The sequence below is a fragment of the Acanthaster planci genome, linkage group LG06, assembly GCF_054643075.1.
Source record: "Acanthaster planci isolate LZ-2023a linkage group LG06, COTS_SCS, whole genome shotgun sequence".
NCBI lineage: Eukaryota > Metazoa > Echinodermata > Asteroidea > Valvatida > Acanthasteridae > Acanthaster > Acanthaster planci.
The window spans coordinates 6,582,766-6,604,488 of NC_141782.1; the positions used below are offsets into that span (position 1 = coordinate 6,582,766).

At 41.1% G+C, this 21,723-nt stretch overlaps 1 protein-coding gene across 5 annotated transcripts in view; it reads right to left on the reverse strand.

The window, feature by feature from the left end:
• The window catches only part of LOC110979986 (uncharacterized), a 137,494-nt gene that overhangs the window by 56,907 nt on the left and 58,864 nt on the right, over nucleotides 1-21,723 (reverse strand). For 3 of the 5 annotated variants that reach the window (XR_015425573.1, XM_022236210.2, XM_022236211.2), the window contains one exon: nucleotides 5,611-5,741. The exons of 1 other annotated variant lie outside the window; for it this stretch is intronic. Coding sequence is in view for 3 of the 4 variants with exons in the window: in XM_022236210.2 (XP_022091902.1) it covers nucleotides 5,611-5,741 (131 nt within the window). In the remaining variant the exon portion in view is untranslated. Of the gene's footprint in view, nucleotides 1-5,610; nucleotides 5,742-14,827; nucleotides 21,671-21,723 lie in introns of those variants that run through there. One more of the 5 variants, XM_022236212.2, reaches the window with a different exon arrangement.

Genomic DNA, 21,723 nt, shown 5'->3' on the forward strand with positions numbered 1-21,723 from the left:
GCAGGGTCGGGATGGATGCCGTCCTTGTCCAGCTTCATGCCAAGGAAGTCAACCTTTCTCTGAGCTAATTTGCACTTGTCTCGGTTGAGCTTCAGCCCAGCGTTCTGTATAATTGCGAGAATATGTTGGAGTTGTTGATCGTGTTCTTCTTTTGTGCGGCCAGTGACCAAAACATCATCCATGTATACCACAACCCCTTGCATTCTGATCAACAGGTCACTCATTATTCGTTGGTACATTTCTGGGGCTGACGTGATGCCAAATGGGAGTCGCTTGAAGCAAAAGCGCCCGAATGGCGTAATGCAGGTCGTTAACTCCTGGCTGTCCTCAGCAAGTGGTACTTGCCAGAAGCCGTGTTTGGCATCGAGTAAGGAGAACATCTGGGCGCCTGAAACCTTTCCCAAGACTTCTTCGACAGTTGGTATGGTGAATCTCTCCCTGGTTATGGCTCTATTTAGCTGTCTGAGATCGACACATAGACGGATCGCACCATTCTTTTTCGGTGCAATCACAATAGGCGAACACCAATCAGTGGGTTTGGTGATCCACTGAATGATGTCCAGATTCTCCATCTTGTCTAATTCTTCCTTCAGTTGGGGCATGAGAGGGATGGGGATACGACGAGGAGTTGTGACACAGTAGGGAGTGGCTGCTCCATCTATCTTGATGGTGACTGTTTGTCCATGCAGACATCCCCCTCCTTCAAAAACACTCTCATGGCCAAATGGAGTGTAGACACGTTGCACCAAGTCAAGTGATTCACAGGCGTGCTTGCCTATAACTGGTTCCCCCTGAGCCAAAATGAGGAACCGCAAAGTCTGAGTCTTGCCTTTGACTTGGCATATCAGTGTGGTCTCGCCAATGGGCATGGCTTTCCCCCCAAAGAAGCCAGTCAGACGAGTCGAGGATGGCTGGAGGTTCTTATCAGGGATGTTCAGTGAGTTGAAAATGTCTTGCGAAAGAATATTGACCTCTGATCCAGTGTCGAGCAGAAATGACACTGTGTGGCCATGAATGTATATATCTTACCTCCAAATGTCATCAATGGGCAGCTGCTTGTGGCAGACAGCACCAACGAAAAATTCATTATTCAGATATCTTGCCTCCAAATGTCATCAATGGGCAGCTGCTTGTGGCGGAGAGCACCAACGAAAAATTCATTTTCTGCAACACTGCTGGTCATGTCATCCTCTGCCGAATCAGTTGGGAGAATGGCTCGCATCTGTTTGGGCCTCGAACAGCAGACTTTAGAGAAGTGGCCCATCTTCTTGCAGTTCTTACAGTGTTGTCCTGTGGTAGGGCATGCTTTGTGGGAGGAGTCATAGCCACACTTATTACACAATCCTCCACTAGGCCGAGGGTGGGGGGAACGCTGATCCTTGCTTGGAGGTTTGTTGAAGCGCTGTGGCTGGCGCGGTTTCAACTTTTCGACAGCCTGGACTACAGTGCCGTCTCCCCTAGCCTTGATTTCCTGCAGATCCTTTGTGGCCGTCTCGAGTGTTTTGGCTAGTTCAATGGCCTTAGAGAATGTCAAACCATCTTTAGTCAACAGATGTTTCTGGATAAACTCACTGCGTATACCACAGACCAGGCGATCACAGAGGGCATCGTCTAGAAAAGAGCCAAATTTACAGGGTCCTGCCAGGGTTTGCAGTTCAACGGAGTACTGTGCCACGGTTTCACCAGGTTTTTGACCGTGCTGATAGAACCAAAACCGTTCAGCGATCACAAGGCGTTTAGGCCCAAAATGAGACTTGAGCAGAGTGCACAGTTCAGTATAGGTCTTTTCAGAGACTGCCGCAGGGTCACACAAACTCTTCAGCGTTTTGTACACACGTGCCCCAATACAACTCAACGGAACAGCAGACTGTTTGGCAGCTGGAATATCATTGGCCTTGAAATACAGGTCCAAACGTTCAGGGTAGTTGGTGATCATACTTCTACTTGATCATAGGGATTTAATCGCCCGATCAAAACTGCGCTAGCATGCGCCTGCTCTGACTGTGACATGTTCGGAAATTACCGTTGAGCAACGTATATGCAAAACGTACACATGCATGTGCGGCAAAATTCGGACAAGAACTACCAAACTTTGGGCCCCGAAATTCTGCACTACAATGCTGATTATATCCTGTAAATGTGACTGTTATGTCCGCTAATATTTACTGGGACCACCGCTGCCACTGTGTTGTATTTATGGGTTCTTTCTACCCAGTAAATGGGACAAAAGGAACGGACTCACCAAACGTTGGTTTAGCTTTTCATGGGGGCTGCCATCTTCTCTCTCTTTATTCACCCTGCAGTCACTGTTTTGATATAAAACGTGTAGTTGGTGCCTGGGTACACATCAACTAAGGGGCTGGGCTGTGGACACTTGTGTCACACTACCGGTAAGTGGTTTCAAAATGGCTCCCCTTGCCACTTTTGTGGAACTTGGCGAAACTAACCCTGTAGATGCTCTAGGCAGAGGAAGGGGAGATTTGACCTGTTACCCTGGAATACCAGAATTATTAAAACCACGCCCAGTGCCCCCCAGGCAACAGCATGTCGTGCCATGACCGTAGCGTAGGCATCAATAACATGAGTATGAATACTTACAATCAGGAAAATGGCAACCCTGAAATGAATTGAATACGGAACAGTGTCCGGCCCTCGCATGATGCCCGGCAGCGTGCAAGGTGGGTTGTGACGCTGGTTGTCCACTCCTTGCCTGAGACGGCAGAGTGAGCCCGGAGGTTGCCACGGTAAGCCACAACTCTCAATCTAACTTGCCCCAAGATCTACTAGGATTGGCTTTTGTTTTAGCCGGAATTGCTCATCGTACAATTTCCAGCTGAGCCCCGGAAACTGAAGTGAGGCAGTCCGAATGATTTCAGAGTAATTGAGTAACTCTATGAGTATGTTTTGCCAAATAGACATGTATGTGTGAAAGGCAGACTGCCAAGCTTCAAAGCTCTCAATCTTCTTGCGGGCGGCCCCAGGTTTTTTTATCAAGGGGGAACCACCTTCCATTCCAGTGCCAATGAAAGATTACTATTGGACTGCTCAGCTCTAGCCAAAGCAGCATCGGAGGACTCATTGGATAATACAGCTAGGTTAACGTAACTCTCCTGCCAGATCTTTTCCTTTAAAGCCAAGGGGACATGAAAACCCAAGGGAGTGCTTACACTAATATTTTTTCAAATGTAAACTTCATTCTAAAAACACCTCTGCCTCATCCGAGTGACTGTGACAGAATGACGCTCCCGGATATTCCCGCCAAGAAAATCGCACCCCTCCTCTTCATTGGCCCTTTCCCTGTATTTACCTAAATTAGTTATGTCATGATCCTTTCACTCACCAGCTCAACCTTTATTGGCCGAAACAATTTGCCATATTTGCACTCGCATGCACTCATTCGCATAGCCTAAAACAGAAGGGGCATCTCAAGGACCAGGTCAAGGGGCAGTAGAGTGAGGGAAGCTGACTATGTTCGCTGAGCATAATGCCTTTTATCTGTTACCCGATAAAAGGTGTCATGTGGACCAACATTTCCCAACAAACTGTTTGAGCAGTGGAAACAAGCAAACTTCCCACATGGTGTGCAGTGTGCAACTTGACATTTTTAGCTGTTTCGGCAACTTTGCTGAAACAGCTTTTGTTTTCCTTAAGATTTTTTTTTTAGCTGTTCCCAATCTTAATTGGGAACAGTATTGTTTTTGTTAAAGTTTTTTTTCTTTTTCCACGTTTTTATTCTACAAGGCACTTTGTCAATTATTTTAAGTCCGCTCAATTTCAAACTTGGTATAGTAATTAACCATTGTCAGAAGATGTGCCCCGTGTTATAGATGAAAATTGATATCTTGACCTCATGTGACCTCTACTTCCGGTTTGATTGGAAATTGTATTTGCAAACAAAAATAATCATGTCTCGTGACTTATACCATCTAATCGGATCGATAATTTACAGTACTTTAGAAGTCTATGGACAGATAATTGTACGGACAGATAATTAATTAATTATGACGTCATCAATATTTTTTCTTTTTAGTCTAATAACTGGAAAACTATTGGGCCCGATTGAAGTCAAATTTGGTATGTGGGACGTGTTATAAATGAAAATGGATATTTTGCCCTCAGTGACCTCTACTTCCGGTTTGACCGGAAGTTGTATTTTAACACCCATATTATCATATCTTATGAACTATACGTTTAATTCCAGTGATAATTTGTTTTTTGTAATGCATGCCACTTTGGCAATTATTTTTAATCCAACTAATTTGCAAACTTATGACACTCCACACTGTTCTCGACCTGTCTCGATGGATGTTCGGTGGAGATTCTTAGCCCAACAATTAGAGAGGGCTTAGGAAAAGAATTGTCATCACGTGATTTATTTTTGAATTTTGAATATTTAATTTTTCTCCATAGGTTTTGTACACATTTTTTTATAACACAATATCAACCCTGATGAGTGAGTAGTCCTCAACTTCGACTCAAGATTACTATCATATTGAAAGAGAAATCATATTTTTTTCATCTAATTTCGATTACAAATATACCCAAGAGTCCAAATATCAAATAATATTTCATAATTTTTTCTCAATATAAACAAAAATCACGTGACATGACTTTAATGGTGCAGTTTTTCTCCATATGTTTTGTGCACGTTTTCTGAAGTCAAAGACTGGCACACTCGTACATCTGAGTGACTTTGTAATGGGAGTATAGGTAGTCCATAATCCCTTGGGGCTGTCAAAATAAAAATGTCAGTCTTTTCCCGTAGGTTTTGTACACAATTTTCTACGACACACTATTATCAATCTTGATGAGTGAGTAATCCTCATTTTCTGCTCAAGATTACTCCCAGAATGAAAGGAAAATTGTCATATTTTACGCTGTGTTATTTGATTTGGAACATCCTCAAGAGTCAAAATATCAAGTAATATTTCATGAAAACTTTTTGGTTTAAACGCAAATCATGTCACATGAATTTAACAGAGCAGTTTTTGTGCATATGTGTTTTTCGCCCATTGACATTGTACAAGTTTTCAAGCTACCATTTTGGTATAACTTTGCAATGTTTGATCATCATCAAAGTTGCACCCAACAAAGACCCTGATACAAGAATTATTCCATATGATGATTTCACGATGACGTCATCTTGTGATTGTTGTTCATTTATTTTGGCACATTTTAATTTCCCCACAGGTTTTGTCTATGTTTTTCAACGGCCAGTCTTCGGCACTTTTGTCGATGTGACTGACTATATATTTACGTTTACACTCTTAGTTCAGCTGCAAAACAAAACCGTCACAGATCATAATCACTAATGCAATTATCTGTTCAACGACTCAAACTCCGAAACAGCTCTGTGGTTGTTGCTGTAACAACCACTGCCTCCAGTTTCAAATTTTGTTTTTCCTCTGAAAATTGGAAAAATTTGAACATTCCAATTTGGAGGCTTTATCATGAAAACTTTAAATCAGAACAGTTCCAATTAAATCTGAACAGTTGGCAGATATGAACAACTGCCTGTCAGGACAGGTGGACAACTGGCCAGATAAGACACTTCTGGTACACGTATGGAACCAATGAAGATATGTAATAAAATGAAATTACTGTACATACTCTTTTGAGATAGTAGATATCACTGTGTGGAATGGTCTGTTGCAGAGCGGCAGGCATCAATCTGCATAAGGGAGAGTCCCAACATTTAAGAAGAAACTCGCGACTGTACTGAACTGGTCGACTGACACCACCTGCACACACAAACATGATAAACCACTTTTCATCAAGTTCAATCCATAATAACTTCATGACAAGTTGTCTTAATAAATGCCGGAACCGTCACCAAACTGTACAGCAGATCCATCAAATGGGGGCAATTTGAGGGTTAATTCATTCATGTTTGCCAAGTTGCCAAAGATTTGCTTCTAGCATCCACATATCCTATAACTTGAATGCAAGGTTTGCAGATGTACTGTGCATTTTTTTCATGTTGTCTTTGTTTCTATGGCAATCACATCTATCGCGAAAAAAATATACACTTTTAAAACTGCCCATTGGCTTATTGCATAGCAATATTAATAAAATTTTTCAATACTGTATGTACGTTTAGGTTTGCATTTAAACGTCAATGCGCATCCATACATTTGTAGAATGAAACTTTGACTTGAGAATGGACAACGAAATGGCAAAATTGCTACATTGGATAGTGAAATTACACAACCTACAAAATTAAATGGTGCACAGCTGAATCAAATAGCGACATTGCCTTCGAGGATCCTAAAGTTGCTGACTAGAAAGGTTGCATTGCAGGATTGAATGGTGAAATTGCAGAATGTAATGGTGAATGTGCTGAAAGAAATGGTGAAATTGCCGAAATAATAGTAAAAGTACAACATGACACAGTAAAAATGACGAGTTAAATTCTGAAATTGGCAAATTGAATACCGAAATTGCTATTGAACAGTGAAATCACCAAATGGAATGGTGAAACTAACTGTAAAATGAAATGTTATGATTAATGAAACCGACGAAGTGTGACTTCCGTGATTTTATTGTTATCAGACATAGGAATAATTCAATTGCACTTGGATTTTACTGAAATGCACGGTTCTTTTTTGTATGCTTTGTCAAAGGTATCCAGAGGATCTAATTCAGGATTGTTGGCCTGCCCTGACACATAAACATGTGAAGTGTTGGTACTGAACCAATGTCTCCATGTATGATGTACACACATGCACTCTTCAGTGTGCAGTATAATGGTCACACAACACAAGCCATGCACAAACTTACATGCAAGCAACGAACCACTGTTCAGAAGTTTTTCTTATCCATCATCAGCAGATCAGTGTATCAAAATAGACAAGACTAATCCCTTGGTCAATGCCAACACTTATTCAATCACTTGAAGGGCATATTCAAGATTATATCTCTCTGGATGGATTTTTAGCAATGTTTCAAAACTTAAAGGTCTTTCCATTGTATTTTCCCTTCTGATGATGTCATCAGCTTCACACCTCTAAAATGCGTTGACTCCATGAAGGTCATCATATCAAATAATTTTCAAGTAAATACAGCAAACTTCGCTACAGACATCAAACGAAATGCATTTTCACATTTTTCAACCTGCCTCTCGAGGACACCCAAGTATTTCGTGATGTAAACGGTCTTACTTTTTGACAATACAATCTTACTGGAGCTCATGTCATTGAAAGCAATTTCATACCTTTAACCAATTGATTTTAAATGCTGAGCAGTGTTCTCCACGGGCTGGTTTAGCAGGGCAGACCGCCCTGCCAAAATTTTGGGCCGCCCCACTAAACTTTTGCCGCCCTGCTAAAATTTGTGCCGCTATGCTATTTTTTTGAGTAGTGTATTTTTCCCCGAATGTCTACTTTCTCAAGATTTTAATAAAAAAGAGGTTTACTGCAGTTTGTGGATTGAGTTTGAGTTTACCGATGACGCTTATGATGAACTGACAATGGTGATCGTTGGCTGCCTACCGTTATGCATAGTCAACCTCATGTTCCGCAAAACCATTGCGTATGTTTGTATATGTATACGTACATTGTATTGCGCAAGCGTGTACACGTACACGCAGTGCATGTGACTGGTACCTGCGGTACAACATTGTTTTGTGGAGTGGAAGGACCATGCCTGAGCAGCCCCCACTCTCTGCTCCGATGGAAGGTTGCTTCATTTTTATGACGTGAGCTAGAAATTGTAAAGTTATCTTTGCCCGAACATATTTTTTTTGTCCTTTTTTTATTCAAGGGCGCATTTGGAGGCTTGCTGTTACTCTGCCTTTTCACAGTCAACTGATCATTGAGAAAACCGCTCTGCTTATCTCAAGGATGTCTTGAGTCACTAACATGAGGTTCTGCTTAAAATGCTCCGAAAATTAAAATAATTTCGTCATCTAATCTCTTGATGAAGAAATTCCTCCTAAAGAATATCCTAGCCAATATTTCAGGTTGTAAATACAATCAGATTTGGGGCCAAATTACAAATAAAAGTGGACTGGAAATTGCCCCAGAATGCACCACAAAGCATCTAGAATCCAAAATTTTCCAGGGCCCCCACGCCATAAGGGCTTCACATACCCCTGCCCAGCCTACATATGCAGAGTGGCAACGAACCCTGGAGGTGGGTCGGCGACAGGAGTGTAGTTACTAAAAAGAACATAGCGCGGGTGTCGCAAGAGCGAGCACTCACCAGGAGAAGCTCTTAAGTTGAAGTATCCAATGCCCAGCCTGGAACAGCGCTGGACCGCTGAACACCGGGTCACCCTGCCATGGGCTGTTTCACTCTGCAGAACATCTTTCAGGTAACACTGGGTGAAGGTGGAGGGAGATTTTCAGCGAGCTGCCTGGCAGATTTCAGCTACAGGAACTCCTCTGAAGTACAAACAGGATGCAGAGGGGTCCTAACGTTGTGGGCCCTGACGTCATATCAGATTGTCTCATCATGCTGTGCCGGCCAGTCTCAGCTTTCAAAGATAATGGCCGAGACCATCCATCATGCAATAGTGTCCCTTAACACTGGGGGAAAGGGTTTCATTGTGGAGACGAAGAGCTGCGAATTAGATTTTCGGCAATGCTTGGTCCTGGCAAGATACCGCATGAGAGTCAGAACCAGACACCATCTCTTGTCAGAGGAACGAGTATGTTGAGAGACCAGAAGGTAGGCATCTGATTTTTCGTCAGGAACCCGATGGTTGGGACAAGATGATCCCTGTTTGGCTCCCACTGGATGTGCCCATCAGCAATCGACAGGGCATGTAGCTCGCTACCTGGTCTCGATGTAACACCCGTGAGGAGGAGTGCCAAATTGATGCTGAGATGCAAGACAGACACATCAGCCAGTGGCTGGAGAAGGGGGGGGGGCTGGCAAGAACTTGAGGAAAGCTTCTGAGGTCCCAGGATAAGACGAGGCATTGGACGCGAGGATGCCTGACAAACATCCCTTGAAGGAGATATTGGATAGCAGCATTGTCCGAGAGAGTCGAGCCATCGCTGAAGCCTGAGTGGACAGCCGGCAAGGCCGACCAGTAGTTGCGGATGGCGGTAACCTGGAGGCCCGATTGAAAACAGATGCATGAAAAGCCTTCATCAGAGCTCACAGGAGCTTCAGTTGGAGAAACATTGTGATCGTCGCACCCTCTAGTAAAATGTAGTCGGCTGATGTAACTCTGGTGAGTAGACTGCTGTTGACCCTGGGCCCAACTAGACACAGCATCTGAAGAAGAGCCTGATGTCCTGAAAGGTCATTGGACAATGTCCAGCACGTTAAGTGAAGACTCTGTGATGGTGGGTGGAGGATCTCTGACTTGGGCTGACAGAGGATGTCCTCTCTGACTGGAAGGACCAGCAGCCGTCGTACCAGGAGTCTGGTCAGTCTTTGAAACCATGTGAGGCCAAAATGGGGCAACGAGGAGGATCCGACATACCTCCGTTCTATCTTGGACAGGACCCGCGGGATGAGGGAGATTGGAGGGAAGGCGTATACCAGCGAGAGTGAAAAGGTTGAATTGACGATGCTCAATCTCAGTGAAAATCTAGCTGACAACATTCAGATAAAAAGTCCACTCTGTCGGTCGGACAGCCCCCGAGGGAGTGCATCTGCTGTGCTGTTGCTGGTTTCTGCTATGTGGACAGCTTGAAGGCTGATCCCCAGATCAATCATCCACATGAAGAGCTGCCACGCATGGGTGCAGGAATTGAGGAGGCGAATGCCGCCCTGATGATTGATGTATGTCACTGTCGATGAGGCGTTGCTCTGGACTTGAGTGGAGCAACCTACTAAGTGATGAAGAGCGTTGAACACAGCTTTGAGTTCTAACACATTGATATGTTTGCCTCGAGAGGCAGTGTCCTAGACCCCAGAGGTGGGAGTGAAGAGAGGCTCCCATCATCATGGTCACATCTGGAGTTGGAGGGACAAAAGTAAGGCCAGCCCACACGCAGAAAGAGGCTGAAATATTTGCTAAAAATGAATAATGAGCCTTGTTACATTGTACTTTGTTGAAAGTTGCCATAAGAACCCTTAAGTTGGAGGACTACGCCCAAATCATTACATGCATGGGAGATAATCATCGACGCTCCAAATCAGATCGGTTGCCCTTCTGACGGTGCTGCCTTCTTGCTCACCTGGGTAATATAGGCACCTAAGGACAGCGTCTGAAGGAAGTTCTATCTCTCTTCGTTTGGGGACTGGTGCAGCCGGTGCTTGGTTTACCAGATCTAACTTGATAGCTTCCTCCAGCTTTTTATCGATTAGTCTAGTCTTTTCTTCATTTAGTGCTTTTATAACCTGAGGCAAACGTTCCACCCATTCTATGTTACACATACCAATGTTTAACATTTCCTGCATGTATTGATGACCGAACAACCGTTCAGCCAACGTTTGGTTAAATCTTTCAATGATTCCCTGGGATCTATGTATGCCGGGTTCACCTACTTGAATTGGAACCATCTGTTTGGTCAACAGCTTTTTAAATTCACCTTTAAATTCCGATCCCAAATCGACCATGACAAATTTAGGCCAAGTCAAAGGTGATCGGCCGTAATATCCATGTTATGGCAATAGACACTTGCTCAGCTGTTTTACTGGTCAATGGTTCAGCTTCTCTATATCTAGACCCAATGTCAACTACGGTCAAAGCGTATTTATAAGTTTTATGGTTTACCCGATCCCACAGTAGGCATAATATATCCATCTGATGGGTGTAATTTGGTTCAATATATTCCAACTGCAATGTTGTCGGCCTGAGTACGGATCCAGGGGCAGGTAAATAAACTTGCCAAATGGCTTGCCTTTTTAGCCAATTTTTTACGATAGACTTATCCGCACCGGTCTTTTCATGTAAGTTGTCTGCGGCACTTTCGCCTTTCTAAAAACCTTGTGGACTGTAAAACAATTTTGAAAATTCTTTGTCCTTTACTTTATCCATAGTTTTCAAGTTGAAGCTTTTCTAAAATAAAGCTAAGTATACCAATAAACCCAAACCCCAATAAATGCAGTGCCGCCCAGAATCCACACCAATTCGCGAACTTTTTGATCTTCCGAAGATTCATAAAAGTCTGACAGCTTGGGCTCTGGCAGCAAAGAAATAATGTTTTTAATGGTCAATTCCGAATAAGCAAGCAAAGCTTCGTCCATGTTGATAAATGTAGTTTTACTCGCAGGCTCATGCCTCATGCGCTCGTTTAGAAAATCCAACAGATGTATGCGATTTTGTTCCCAGGCTTGTTTTGCTTGCGGCAATCGTTCCAAAGCAAGATCGTGTCGATTCCGCTCTTCGTCGACCTTATTTTGAGATAAACTGCCAAATAAAAATCGGACCCTGTGAATGCCAATGCATTGACTATCATTAAAGCGCTTGCCATTTTATTTTATAAACGTTTTATTTCATTATTTTTAAACATGGATCTAATTAAAGACCAATTGGCAGAAATTCAAGCCGATCAAACAAACATTGAGGGTATGCTAGGCGACATGCAAGCCGACGTTGATCACAACTCTGACATGCTTTTAGAGATCCACGACGTGTTAGCAGAAATGAGAGTCGAACCTTTCCACAAGCGTGATCTATTGGGTAAATATGAAGATCTTTTCTTTGCAGCAGGTGTATCGTTGATCGCAATTTCGTTTATGTTTGTGATTTGGAAATAAATATAAAAATGTTTATAATAAAATATGACGAGTCAATACACAAAGAAATTGAACCCCAGTCGTCGGTTAAAAATACCACGAGCTATCAAGGGCGAAAGACGTGAAGTCACTGTTACACATAATCCGAGCACCATAGCAGCCAGTCACACTCTAAACGTCAAATTTCCCACATTGGCTTTCAAAGTGGAACTGGATGGAGCCTCAAGATGACAATCGAACCGTTTACAACAACGTCGCGCGTAACCTAGTATCGGAACTTAATATTAGCTTACAGGGCAAAATCTGTCAGTTACCGCGATGCAGACGTATTTCACAATTTTAAAAACAACTGGTTGCCGGTATCACAAATGAAAAATATGGCTTACTTTGGTCTGGAACATGAAAACATGGCCAAGTTACGTTTGGGAGCAGCAAATGGTACTGCATCATTAAACAACTATCAAGATACAGCCATTGCCGATGCGTATAAAAACAGATATGCCATACCATTAGACATACCGCTCAGTATTGGCCGATCATTTGCCTTTTTATCCATTGGTTTTAAAGAGCATTGACGTACCAACTGACACTTAATAATCACGAGAAAGTGGTCAAGTCGCCTGACACGGCCGCAGAGTACAGCATTTTGGATTTAACGTTAGAGTATGAAGTCGTCCCAATCGCAATTTGGCAAAGAGTTTGCGGCAAAAGCACAAGGGAAACGTTTATTACCTTTTCGACCGGATTCACCCATAGAAAAAGCAAGCGGTTAATATATCAGACACGCTGCGGAATATTAGCATAGATCAGACTATTAAAAGTCTGACAGGTCTTTTGATTTTATTCAAATATCTGTCAGTTAAAAATCCACAAAGATTTACAATCCACATGTTACGAAACCCAGCGTAACCGAATCGCGATGTGGGGTTGTGAAAGATCTGAATCTTACTGGCATTGATATGGGCAATTTCCTGAAAGATAAATACGGGCTATGGCTCGATTTCAGAAGTTCCGATGATAGCTCGGTGCATGGGTCGGGTAGGGGATGATATTTCAATGCAAATGGAATGAGACCCAGAAACTGCAGGTCCGCTATACACGTACGTGTTTTTGGTGATGGATGCGCAGTTAACAGTGGAAGACAGCAACTTTAAAAGTCTGGTTTATTAAAAACCATGTATAAATCACCACACTGCGCTTTAATTGTTGGAAAGACTGGCAGCGGGAAAACTCAGTGGGTACTTGATCTTTTGGAACAGGAGTACAGGTTTGCATTTGAAGGAATCATGATCATATGTCCGACGTTATTTATAAATAAAACGTATTTGGATCGGCTGTGGATTTATACAGATGAAAATGTACACCTGTGGGATTCAGACCAAGAGAAACTCAACTTGAATGAATCCGTCGACTTGTACCAAAAAGCGTTTGATGGCATAAATACGCTGTTCATCATAAGATGATTGCAGTTCTTATCAGGATATCAAATAGACAAAGACAAAGACAGGCAACACCTGTATGCTGAGCAAAACGGCCGACAGACAGTAGTCGACATTACTTGCACAGTTGTTGGCTCTTGACTCAGAAATTTAACTCAATTTTAAAAGACTACCGCAAGCAGACTTCTTGGATTAGTCTCTTTTACAAAAAGGATAAAAATTCATTTGCTCAAGTGCTTGATGAAAATGATGTTGCTCCCCAACGAAGAAATAGAATCAATAAAAAAACACTTGAGAGATGTGAAATTTAGTAAATTAATTATCAGTACGGAGCCTCCAGTGTCATATTTGCTCCAATAAAAAATTTTAAAAAATTAATAAATAAATAATGTATATTATAAATTAAGATGGAGACAAAATTGTGTAACCGATGTAAGAAAGAAAAAGACTTAGCATTATTTAAAATTAAAGGTAACAGTGAAATATTCACAGGGTGTATACAATGTAACGATTCAGCAAAAATGTATAGTGCGCGCTATAAATGTGAACGAGGAAAACGGAAATACATTTGCAAAGATTGTGGAGGCATTGACAATATTGTGTTGAGTGTTATGGCGCTTCAATATGCCAGCATAAAAATCAAAGATCTCATTGCGTCAAATGCAATGGCACTTCCATATGTCAACGTAAAAAAACAAAAGTTTCATTGTAAGATATGTAGTGATGAAATTAAAATTACTATTAATCAATGGATTATAAATTGACAGTATGTAAAGATAAAAATCACAATCGATTTGACCCAGATCATTTTATAGATGCTGACTTTCTGCGTGGATTAATAGAGGATCACGAGTATTGTTATCATGAAGATTGCAAAATAAAACTACAATATTTTAGAATAAACATCAGACGCAGCTACTATTGAACAATTAGATAATTCAATAGGTCATATTAAAAGCAATAGCACATTGTGCTCTCTGGCTTGCAAAGCTAAGAAGAAGTCTAACAAACGTAAAACAACTGATGAACTGGAATAAACTACTTATTATTTGCTTAAAATTTGTTTTTAAATTGCTACAGTTGGGCTAATTGCAGCTCTACTGTAGCATTTTTTTAGTTTGCTGTAACTAAATGATACCAATGCTATAATTACTTCAAGTAGTTATCGAGCTAGTTATTGCAAGTAACTTGACATATTACACCTGCAAATATTTACGCGGCAACAAATTTGAAAATCATATAATAAAATAGACGACATCAAAAGCATACTCAGTGCAAAACAAGAACCCATCGAACCCAACCCCAACGTTAAACATCAACTGTGTTCAGTAGTAGCCTCGGGTGAATCTAGAAAGTACCTGGACAAGGAATATTCTGTGAAAGACATCAAATCTTTTAATCCAGCCGAACAGCAGAAATTATTCAACTTGTACGAAGTACGATTCAGTATAAAAGAAATTGTAAAAACATTCGATAATTTGATTTTGAGTCTATACGCGCGGAGTTTAGGCATAGCTACCCCAGTCGAATTCCTTGGATTCAATTTCGATTTGAAATCAGTAGAAGATCTGACCAAAGACCTGAACAATGACCCAATAATCAGCCAATCGATGGGCCACCTACTTAGCAAAAATTTGCTATAAATATGGGGTGTACATATTGTGGCGGGACAACTGACACCTTTTTGTGGCGGACCAGCAGACTGGCCTGATCTGAGATAGAATTGACCTGGCCTAACCCCACAAATATATTTATTTAACCTTACGCAAGAATGAGCGGCTATCCAAACGCAAGGGGGGATATCAGTTAACGAACGGTGGACTATGCCTTGGGGGCTGTTCATTTGGTGGAAGTTTACCACCGCTCTGTGATTAGGTAATTGATCCCAATGTCAATAAAGATTACAATTAATGTCAATACAAGTGATACAGGACTGACTAAATCTCACAGTGACCAGTGATTTCTAAGGCAATTATATGATTGGTTTATTCAATGTCAGTGCTCAGTTATCCATTATTATACAACAGCAATTAACTATATACAAAATTATCCTCACAGGGAGGTAGTCCTACGTGGTCAACTGCACCACAAACGTGATTAATAAGCCTTATCCTTAACCTACACCAGGTAACCCTCACGGTGATCAGGTTAACCTCACACCGATCAGGGAAACCCTCATGTCTAAATAAATAATCTACTGATGGCTTATAACTGATAAGTCTTGACCACACAAGCAAATACAATCTTCATAATTATACAACACAACAGGGTAGACTTATACAACAATAATCTCTACAGCCTTACGAAGCAACACAGTTCCCAAACTGCAACAAAGTTCAAGGTGACTTAAATAACCCTCACTCACTTCAAGTTATTACAAAATAACACAGGTAAGTTGATTAAGAAGAAGATTATAATAGTCCACACCAGACTCTAACGGAAACCTGCACCCAGTAAACCTCAACGAGGAAAGCAAGCTCCCAGACCAGGACCGCAACAAACTGTCACAATGCCAACAAGCATGGAACAACGGCACACAATCCTTATAGTCTAAGCTTCCCTAATTCCCCAATTAACTGGTTCACACGGGTTCCCTAACCCTATAATCTACCACTTCTTAAATAAACGAGACTGTCTAACGATTCCCCAATCTTCAAAGAGATCTGATATAATCGGCAGCTCCGGCAACTGAGAACAAGCATCACACTAACCGATCGCACCCACGGACGTGTATAATAAAATCTGGACTCGCAATGCCTTTAATCAGCTTATAGAGTCATTGAATCCACTCGCAGCCATTTTACCGAGCCGAATACAAAGCTTTCCTGGTAATGCCCGCCTTTGTTCTTCCTGACGTCAATAGTAGGGAGCCAACCCACGCCTTTGTATTCGGCTCGGTAAAATGGCCACTGGTTGGCTTCTTTTTCATACAAAGGCGTTGCAAGTCCAGGTTTTTTTTTTATATACGTCCGTGATCGCACCAGGTACACTTGAGGTAGATCCCCAACCACCAGCGGTCGTACGTCAGATTTACTCGCGAAACACAACACAACTCCACAGAGCTCTGGTTAGCACGCTGCCATCTTGAGAAGTCCCGGCAACCCACGCAGCCAGCGCCCTGACCTAAGGTAACGCACGCCTCTGATTGGTTGCTGCGCGCATGTTTAATGCATGAATTAGACGCGCCTGAATTATTAATGACCCAGACTAAACACAAGTCTGCGCAGCTACCCTGTTTTGCCACAATATCACTACTGGTAGTTACCTCTATAACAATGAAACAGTTGGCTATTTATGAAAGTCCTACTGTTGTAAAAGAAGATGTAAACAGAAAAACAACCACCCTCAACGCCAGCACCGAGCCCTGTGAAGAGTCAAATCCAAATGGTGACAAAGATTCAAAATCCCAATCGAGTAGCACAGGGTCAACGATTGGCGGAACATAATAAGATGAAACAGCAATTGCCCCGATTGAAAGTCGGTGGGCCAGAACCCAAAACAAAATCTGAAAGTGAGATCTATCAATTTATTGAAAAAACCAGAAATTTAATTTTTGGCGGACTAGTGGTCAGAGAAATAGCACTAGCATTGTATTTAAAGAAGAAACCCTCCGAAGTAAAAGCACCCACGCAACCTTAGGTGAAAGCTCAAGCACCGGAACCAGAACCTCCATTTAAAGGCGGTGTAACCAATAGGATCAAATGACAACTGCAACATTTAGCAAACATATTGAAGAAATTAGGCCTGAAAGCGCTTGGGGCATTATGCGGCATCATTGATAGTATACTAAGTTGGATATTTCACGTGGCAAGCAAGGCAGTCGGTTGGATCGCTAGTAACGTTTGGACGTTGTTTGTAGGCGTAGGTGTTTTGATTCTGACTTACGTGCTAAAGATGTAAGTGGGCAAAAAAATTAACCTTTTCTCAATTTTGAAATGAGGTTTTTTATGCCTTTCATTTTTTAGTCTAAGTTAGTACCTTGTACAACATAACGGTAAGTCCAGCAACGGCAATCGTCCCAACAGTTAACGACAATTTCACTTCATTGTGAAAGTCTAACGGTTTCTTGAGGTGGTATTGGGCTTTATATTTGGAGTAGGTTCCGACTCTAAAACTTCTTTACTTTCTGAATCATCAAAATCTGATGTCTCTGGCACTGCGCTACAGTTTAAAGTTGGAACATAACCCATCTGCATGCCAGCTGTCGCAATTTGAAGGTGGTTGTTGTATCCTTCAAATGTTCCATATCCAAAGGCACCAAAATATAAACTAGGTGCCAGCCCGAAATTCAACAGCGTTTTTTACATACTGCAACGAATCTTAAAACTGGTCAATTGACTGTTCGAGGTCGGGCTCCGAGTTTATCAAACATTCCATGATAGGTATAAACTGCTGTTGGGCATCTATCCTGTGCCTTGTGCCATAACGCTCGTTTTTGTTTGAGCCCCACGTCTGTAAGTTTACTCTTTTTTGATACGAAATCCCACCAGGCTAATTTAACTACATCAGACTGTGTAATCCATGTCACAGTGTACGTGCTTGCGTGGCCTGAGCCTTCCCACCCGAAGCCCATATACATGTAAGTAGAGCCTGCATATTTGCCAGAGGCAAGATGTAAATAATGGGCATCGTAGTGTTTGCCGGGGACTGGTATATAGCTATTGTCGTAATAATAAGCGGTTCCTAACCCGTTTGATATAGTATCTCTAATATGTTTAAACGATTTATTTTGGTCAATGTTAAACAATCGGCAGGTGTCTGTAAATTTCCGATGGTCATAATTATTATGCAACGCGTCAAATATTTTGTCACTCGGTATAGGCATCATGCAGTTGTAAAATATTTTTCTTACCATATAGTAAATGTGAAAATTAAACAGCGCAGACACGTATGGGTTCGGATCGGATATGTCAAATCCTACTCCACATGCTGTTGTCGCGCAATAGATCGAAATTAAATTGGTTTTGACAAAATGATATGGGATCTGTTGTCCAACGGTTAACGGCTTCATCTGTTTTCACTCTCAGTAACTTATACCCCAAGTTTAAATTGGGAAACACAACAGAAAAGTAATAATCTTTATTAACAACTACTGATAACTGACTATAGTTGGTGCCCATCTGTTTTATAATAAATTGATTCTAAAAAGCAGGCGCGGTGGGTTTCACAGTTTCATAGGCAGGAGGCGGTTCCTGGTATTGGACAGATCTGGTCAGCGTTATTCGCCAAGTTTTTTCATAAGGTCTTCTTTAAAAACTGCTGCCCTTTCATTGGCTAAAGTCTCAGCTTTGGCTTGCACTTGACGGTCAAATTCAGCTTTGTCCATTGTTTTAGTTTCTTGAAATTTAGTCGTTGTGTTTGCCTGTATCTTTTCTTTTAACTCGTTAAATTTCCTAAGTTCGGACAAAATCAAAACAAATTCTTCTTGGGACACGTCGCCGTCTTCGATAGCATGTGAGACATACTCGTCGATGGTGTTTAGCTTGGCATCTGCAAGCATTCTTAAGTGATCGTGCTGTTTGGTTTTGTGAGACAACCTCTGACTGGAGTACTTCAATAAAGCGTATGCTCCAAATGCACCAATGGCAATGCCTTCCATCACGAGCCTGACAGATGCTGTTACTACCCCCAATAGCACGGGAATGCCTAGAGTGGCTGAAGTAGCACCTATTGCTTCAGTTGCATATTCCACGTAATGTAGCGCAGTTAATCCTAGCCGTTTGATCTTTTTGTAAACTTTAATTGCTTCGGAACTGTTTGGATACCCACTCAAGTCTGGATACATATTCAACTCGACGTTTTGTTGTCATCTTTTTAAAATATACATTTTATTTTACGAGGTTAAAATGTTTAATTCAATAATTAATCCATTGTTTTCATTTTGCAAAAACCTTCCTGACTCGGACTTGCCATAAAATTCATTGATATTTCTGCTTTTTAGTTTTCTAACTGTTTCAAAATCACTGCAGAAATATTTTTTTGTCGATACCACTTGCAACAACGACCAACAACTGCCCATTGTAAAAACTGACGTTACTATCCAACTGAGGGCAATAGATGTACGCAAGTTTGTCTTATTCCAACCTATACCCCTGTTCAAACAATATGTTTTTAACTATGACTTTGTCGCCTTTTGTATTATCAATAACGTTTTTCCATTTAAACATCTGTGGATTTGTGGATAAATAAAATGTATGTGTTTCTATATGATTTATTGGCATGTTTTATAATAAACTAAATTTACTGACGGCATCATTGTAATGTTTCGCCGAGATCTTGAACAGTTCTTTTACTTTATCTACAGTTTCTTTTGTCACGTCTTGATAGCAGACTGCCACCAACACCCTCAGCGGTTTGCCTCTGGAAATCTTGCCTGCTAAAATTTGATTTAATCTGTTTTCTATGAGACCTGCTTGTTTGCTAGTTAAATTGACGTCTAATTCTTTAAATATTTTGTTTGTCTTTTTGTAAACGAAACGCTGATTGTATTTACCGCCTACGTTGTCCGCTTCAAAATCTGAATAAGGGGACAACCTTATACAGCAATCATGGCAATTGACAAATACGTCTTCTATTTTTTTATCAATGTGAGGGCATGTGTCTTCTTTGGTTTTTAATACACGCTGGTTTTTGACCAAACAAAACAAATAAATCTCGTTCGTCTGATGGTAAATAATTGTTCGTTGTTTTTAAAACGTTTATTTATTTAAGCGACATAAAATTAATCTCTGTTATCCCAAGGACAACTGAGGCTTAAAATAATTCAAAAGTTTAATCCATGTTTAATTTCACGGGCATTTTTTATTCTGATTCCGATTCTGATTCTTTATCACCAAATCCTCTAAATGCTTGCAATGCCGCTTTATTCGAAATATTGCCGTCATTTCTAATTTTCAACATGGCTGTTGCTATTTTATATCAAACACTGGTACTGCAAGACAGCGAACCGTAAGTTCTGTATTTTCTTTGGGATAAATAAACAATTGGGCATCACATCGTTTATTTGTAAATTTCTCAATATTCGATGATGTAACGGGTGGTCAAATAAAGCACCATAAGAATCTATTTTAACATACATTTGTATAAGGTGGTTTAACGATGTATTCTACCCGGTTTAAATCTTCGATATCACAACTGGCTTTATAAGCATTAATGGAAATTGATGGTATGTTCGACTTTGCAGCAGCTTGCATTTCAATGAACTCGTAAGCTGCCAAATTTATATCATTGAGTATACGCATCATGGGCTTTTGTAGTTGATAACAGATTTGCTGACCAACGATTTTATCGGCAGTTTTATCCCACGTGCCGTATTTATACACAAGTCGTGTCTGTCATCATAATCACCAGACGTTTTTCTTGACAGTCATGATTATAATAAATGGGGGAATAGCCCTGAGATACATAAGTACCTTCTTTTATCACGGGTTTTGAAATAATGAGTTGATTTGAATCAAACGGTCTGTAAACAACATTGGGATCGCTGTTGTTGGCATTGAGATGTTCGTGGTCATCGGTTATGATGTAAATTTGGGTTGACATATTTCTGATTTTTATTAAATGTTGTTAAGTTTTTTCGTTTTTTTCCTAGATGCCAATTTTTTTTTCTCAGATCAAACCATATAATTCAGCACAAAACAGAGACGTGGGCCAAGTTTCGAGACTGTACTCCTCACTGACCAGTTTTTATAACAAATGCTTTTGGCATTGCACATCTTGGTTAGCTCGCGCCACGAGGTTAGATTTCACTGTTGTGGCATAGACGGCTAGCCAGGATCTGTGCTCTATGACTGGTTTTGCGTAATGGAACGGGAGTGGCAAAAGGAGAATTTTTTAAATTTTTTGGGGAGTCAAGGATGGCCGAGGGGGTCAGATAGGTACCCAGGGGAAAAGCTGGACTGAAATCGGCCTCTATACCTACTCAAGGCCCAGTTCCCTTTTTCCAATTTTGGAAACCCCGGCTATGCGTATAAACACATGGTGCTCGTTTTGACACATTTAGAAATCAAAACTTAACGCAATGTCCAACTGTAATACATGAAATGATGCCTATGCCTTGTTATTCCATCATGTTATGTACATGTTGCATGCAACCCTTCGCAAAACCATTTGATGCACGATGCACTTGGGCCAACACAAGTTGCATGGGAACTGACAAAGTCAGCTCCTCACAGGTTGTATCTCCATATACATGTATTTCAAAGGACACTGCTTATACAGTGCCCTACACTATGATTTTATCAAATCCTTGAATAACACATACATGTATAACCGAACACCGGAGATTAAAAATGCTGTATCTTTTGAAAGTTTTCGCACTGGTTTAAAAATTCCCATGTTAACAATGTTGTTGTGCAGGCACACAAATGAGGAAGGCCAGTGTTTTTATTCACAAAAAAAATACGAGAAAGCCGGAATTCTGGCAATTGCATGAACAACTTTGTTCCATGAATGACTTAAAGAGGACAGATAAGCTATCCTAAAAAAAGGCAGCTGGAAGAGAACTGGTAGGCTATTCTGCAAGAAATAAGTGGAAGACCTGGGTAAGCTCATCCTGAAAGAGGCAGCTGGAAGAATACTGGTAGGATATCCTGAAAGAGGCAGTGAAAATTTGTTTATTTGCTCTCTTCGTGTAAAAAAAATC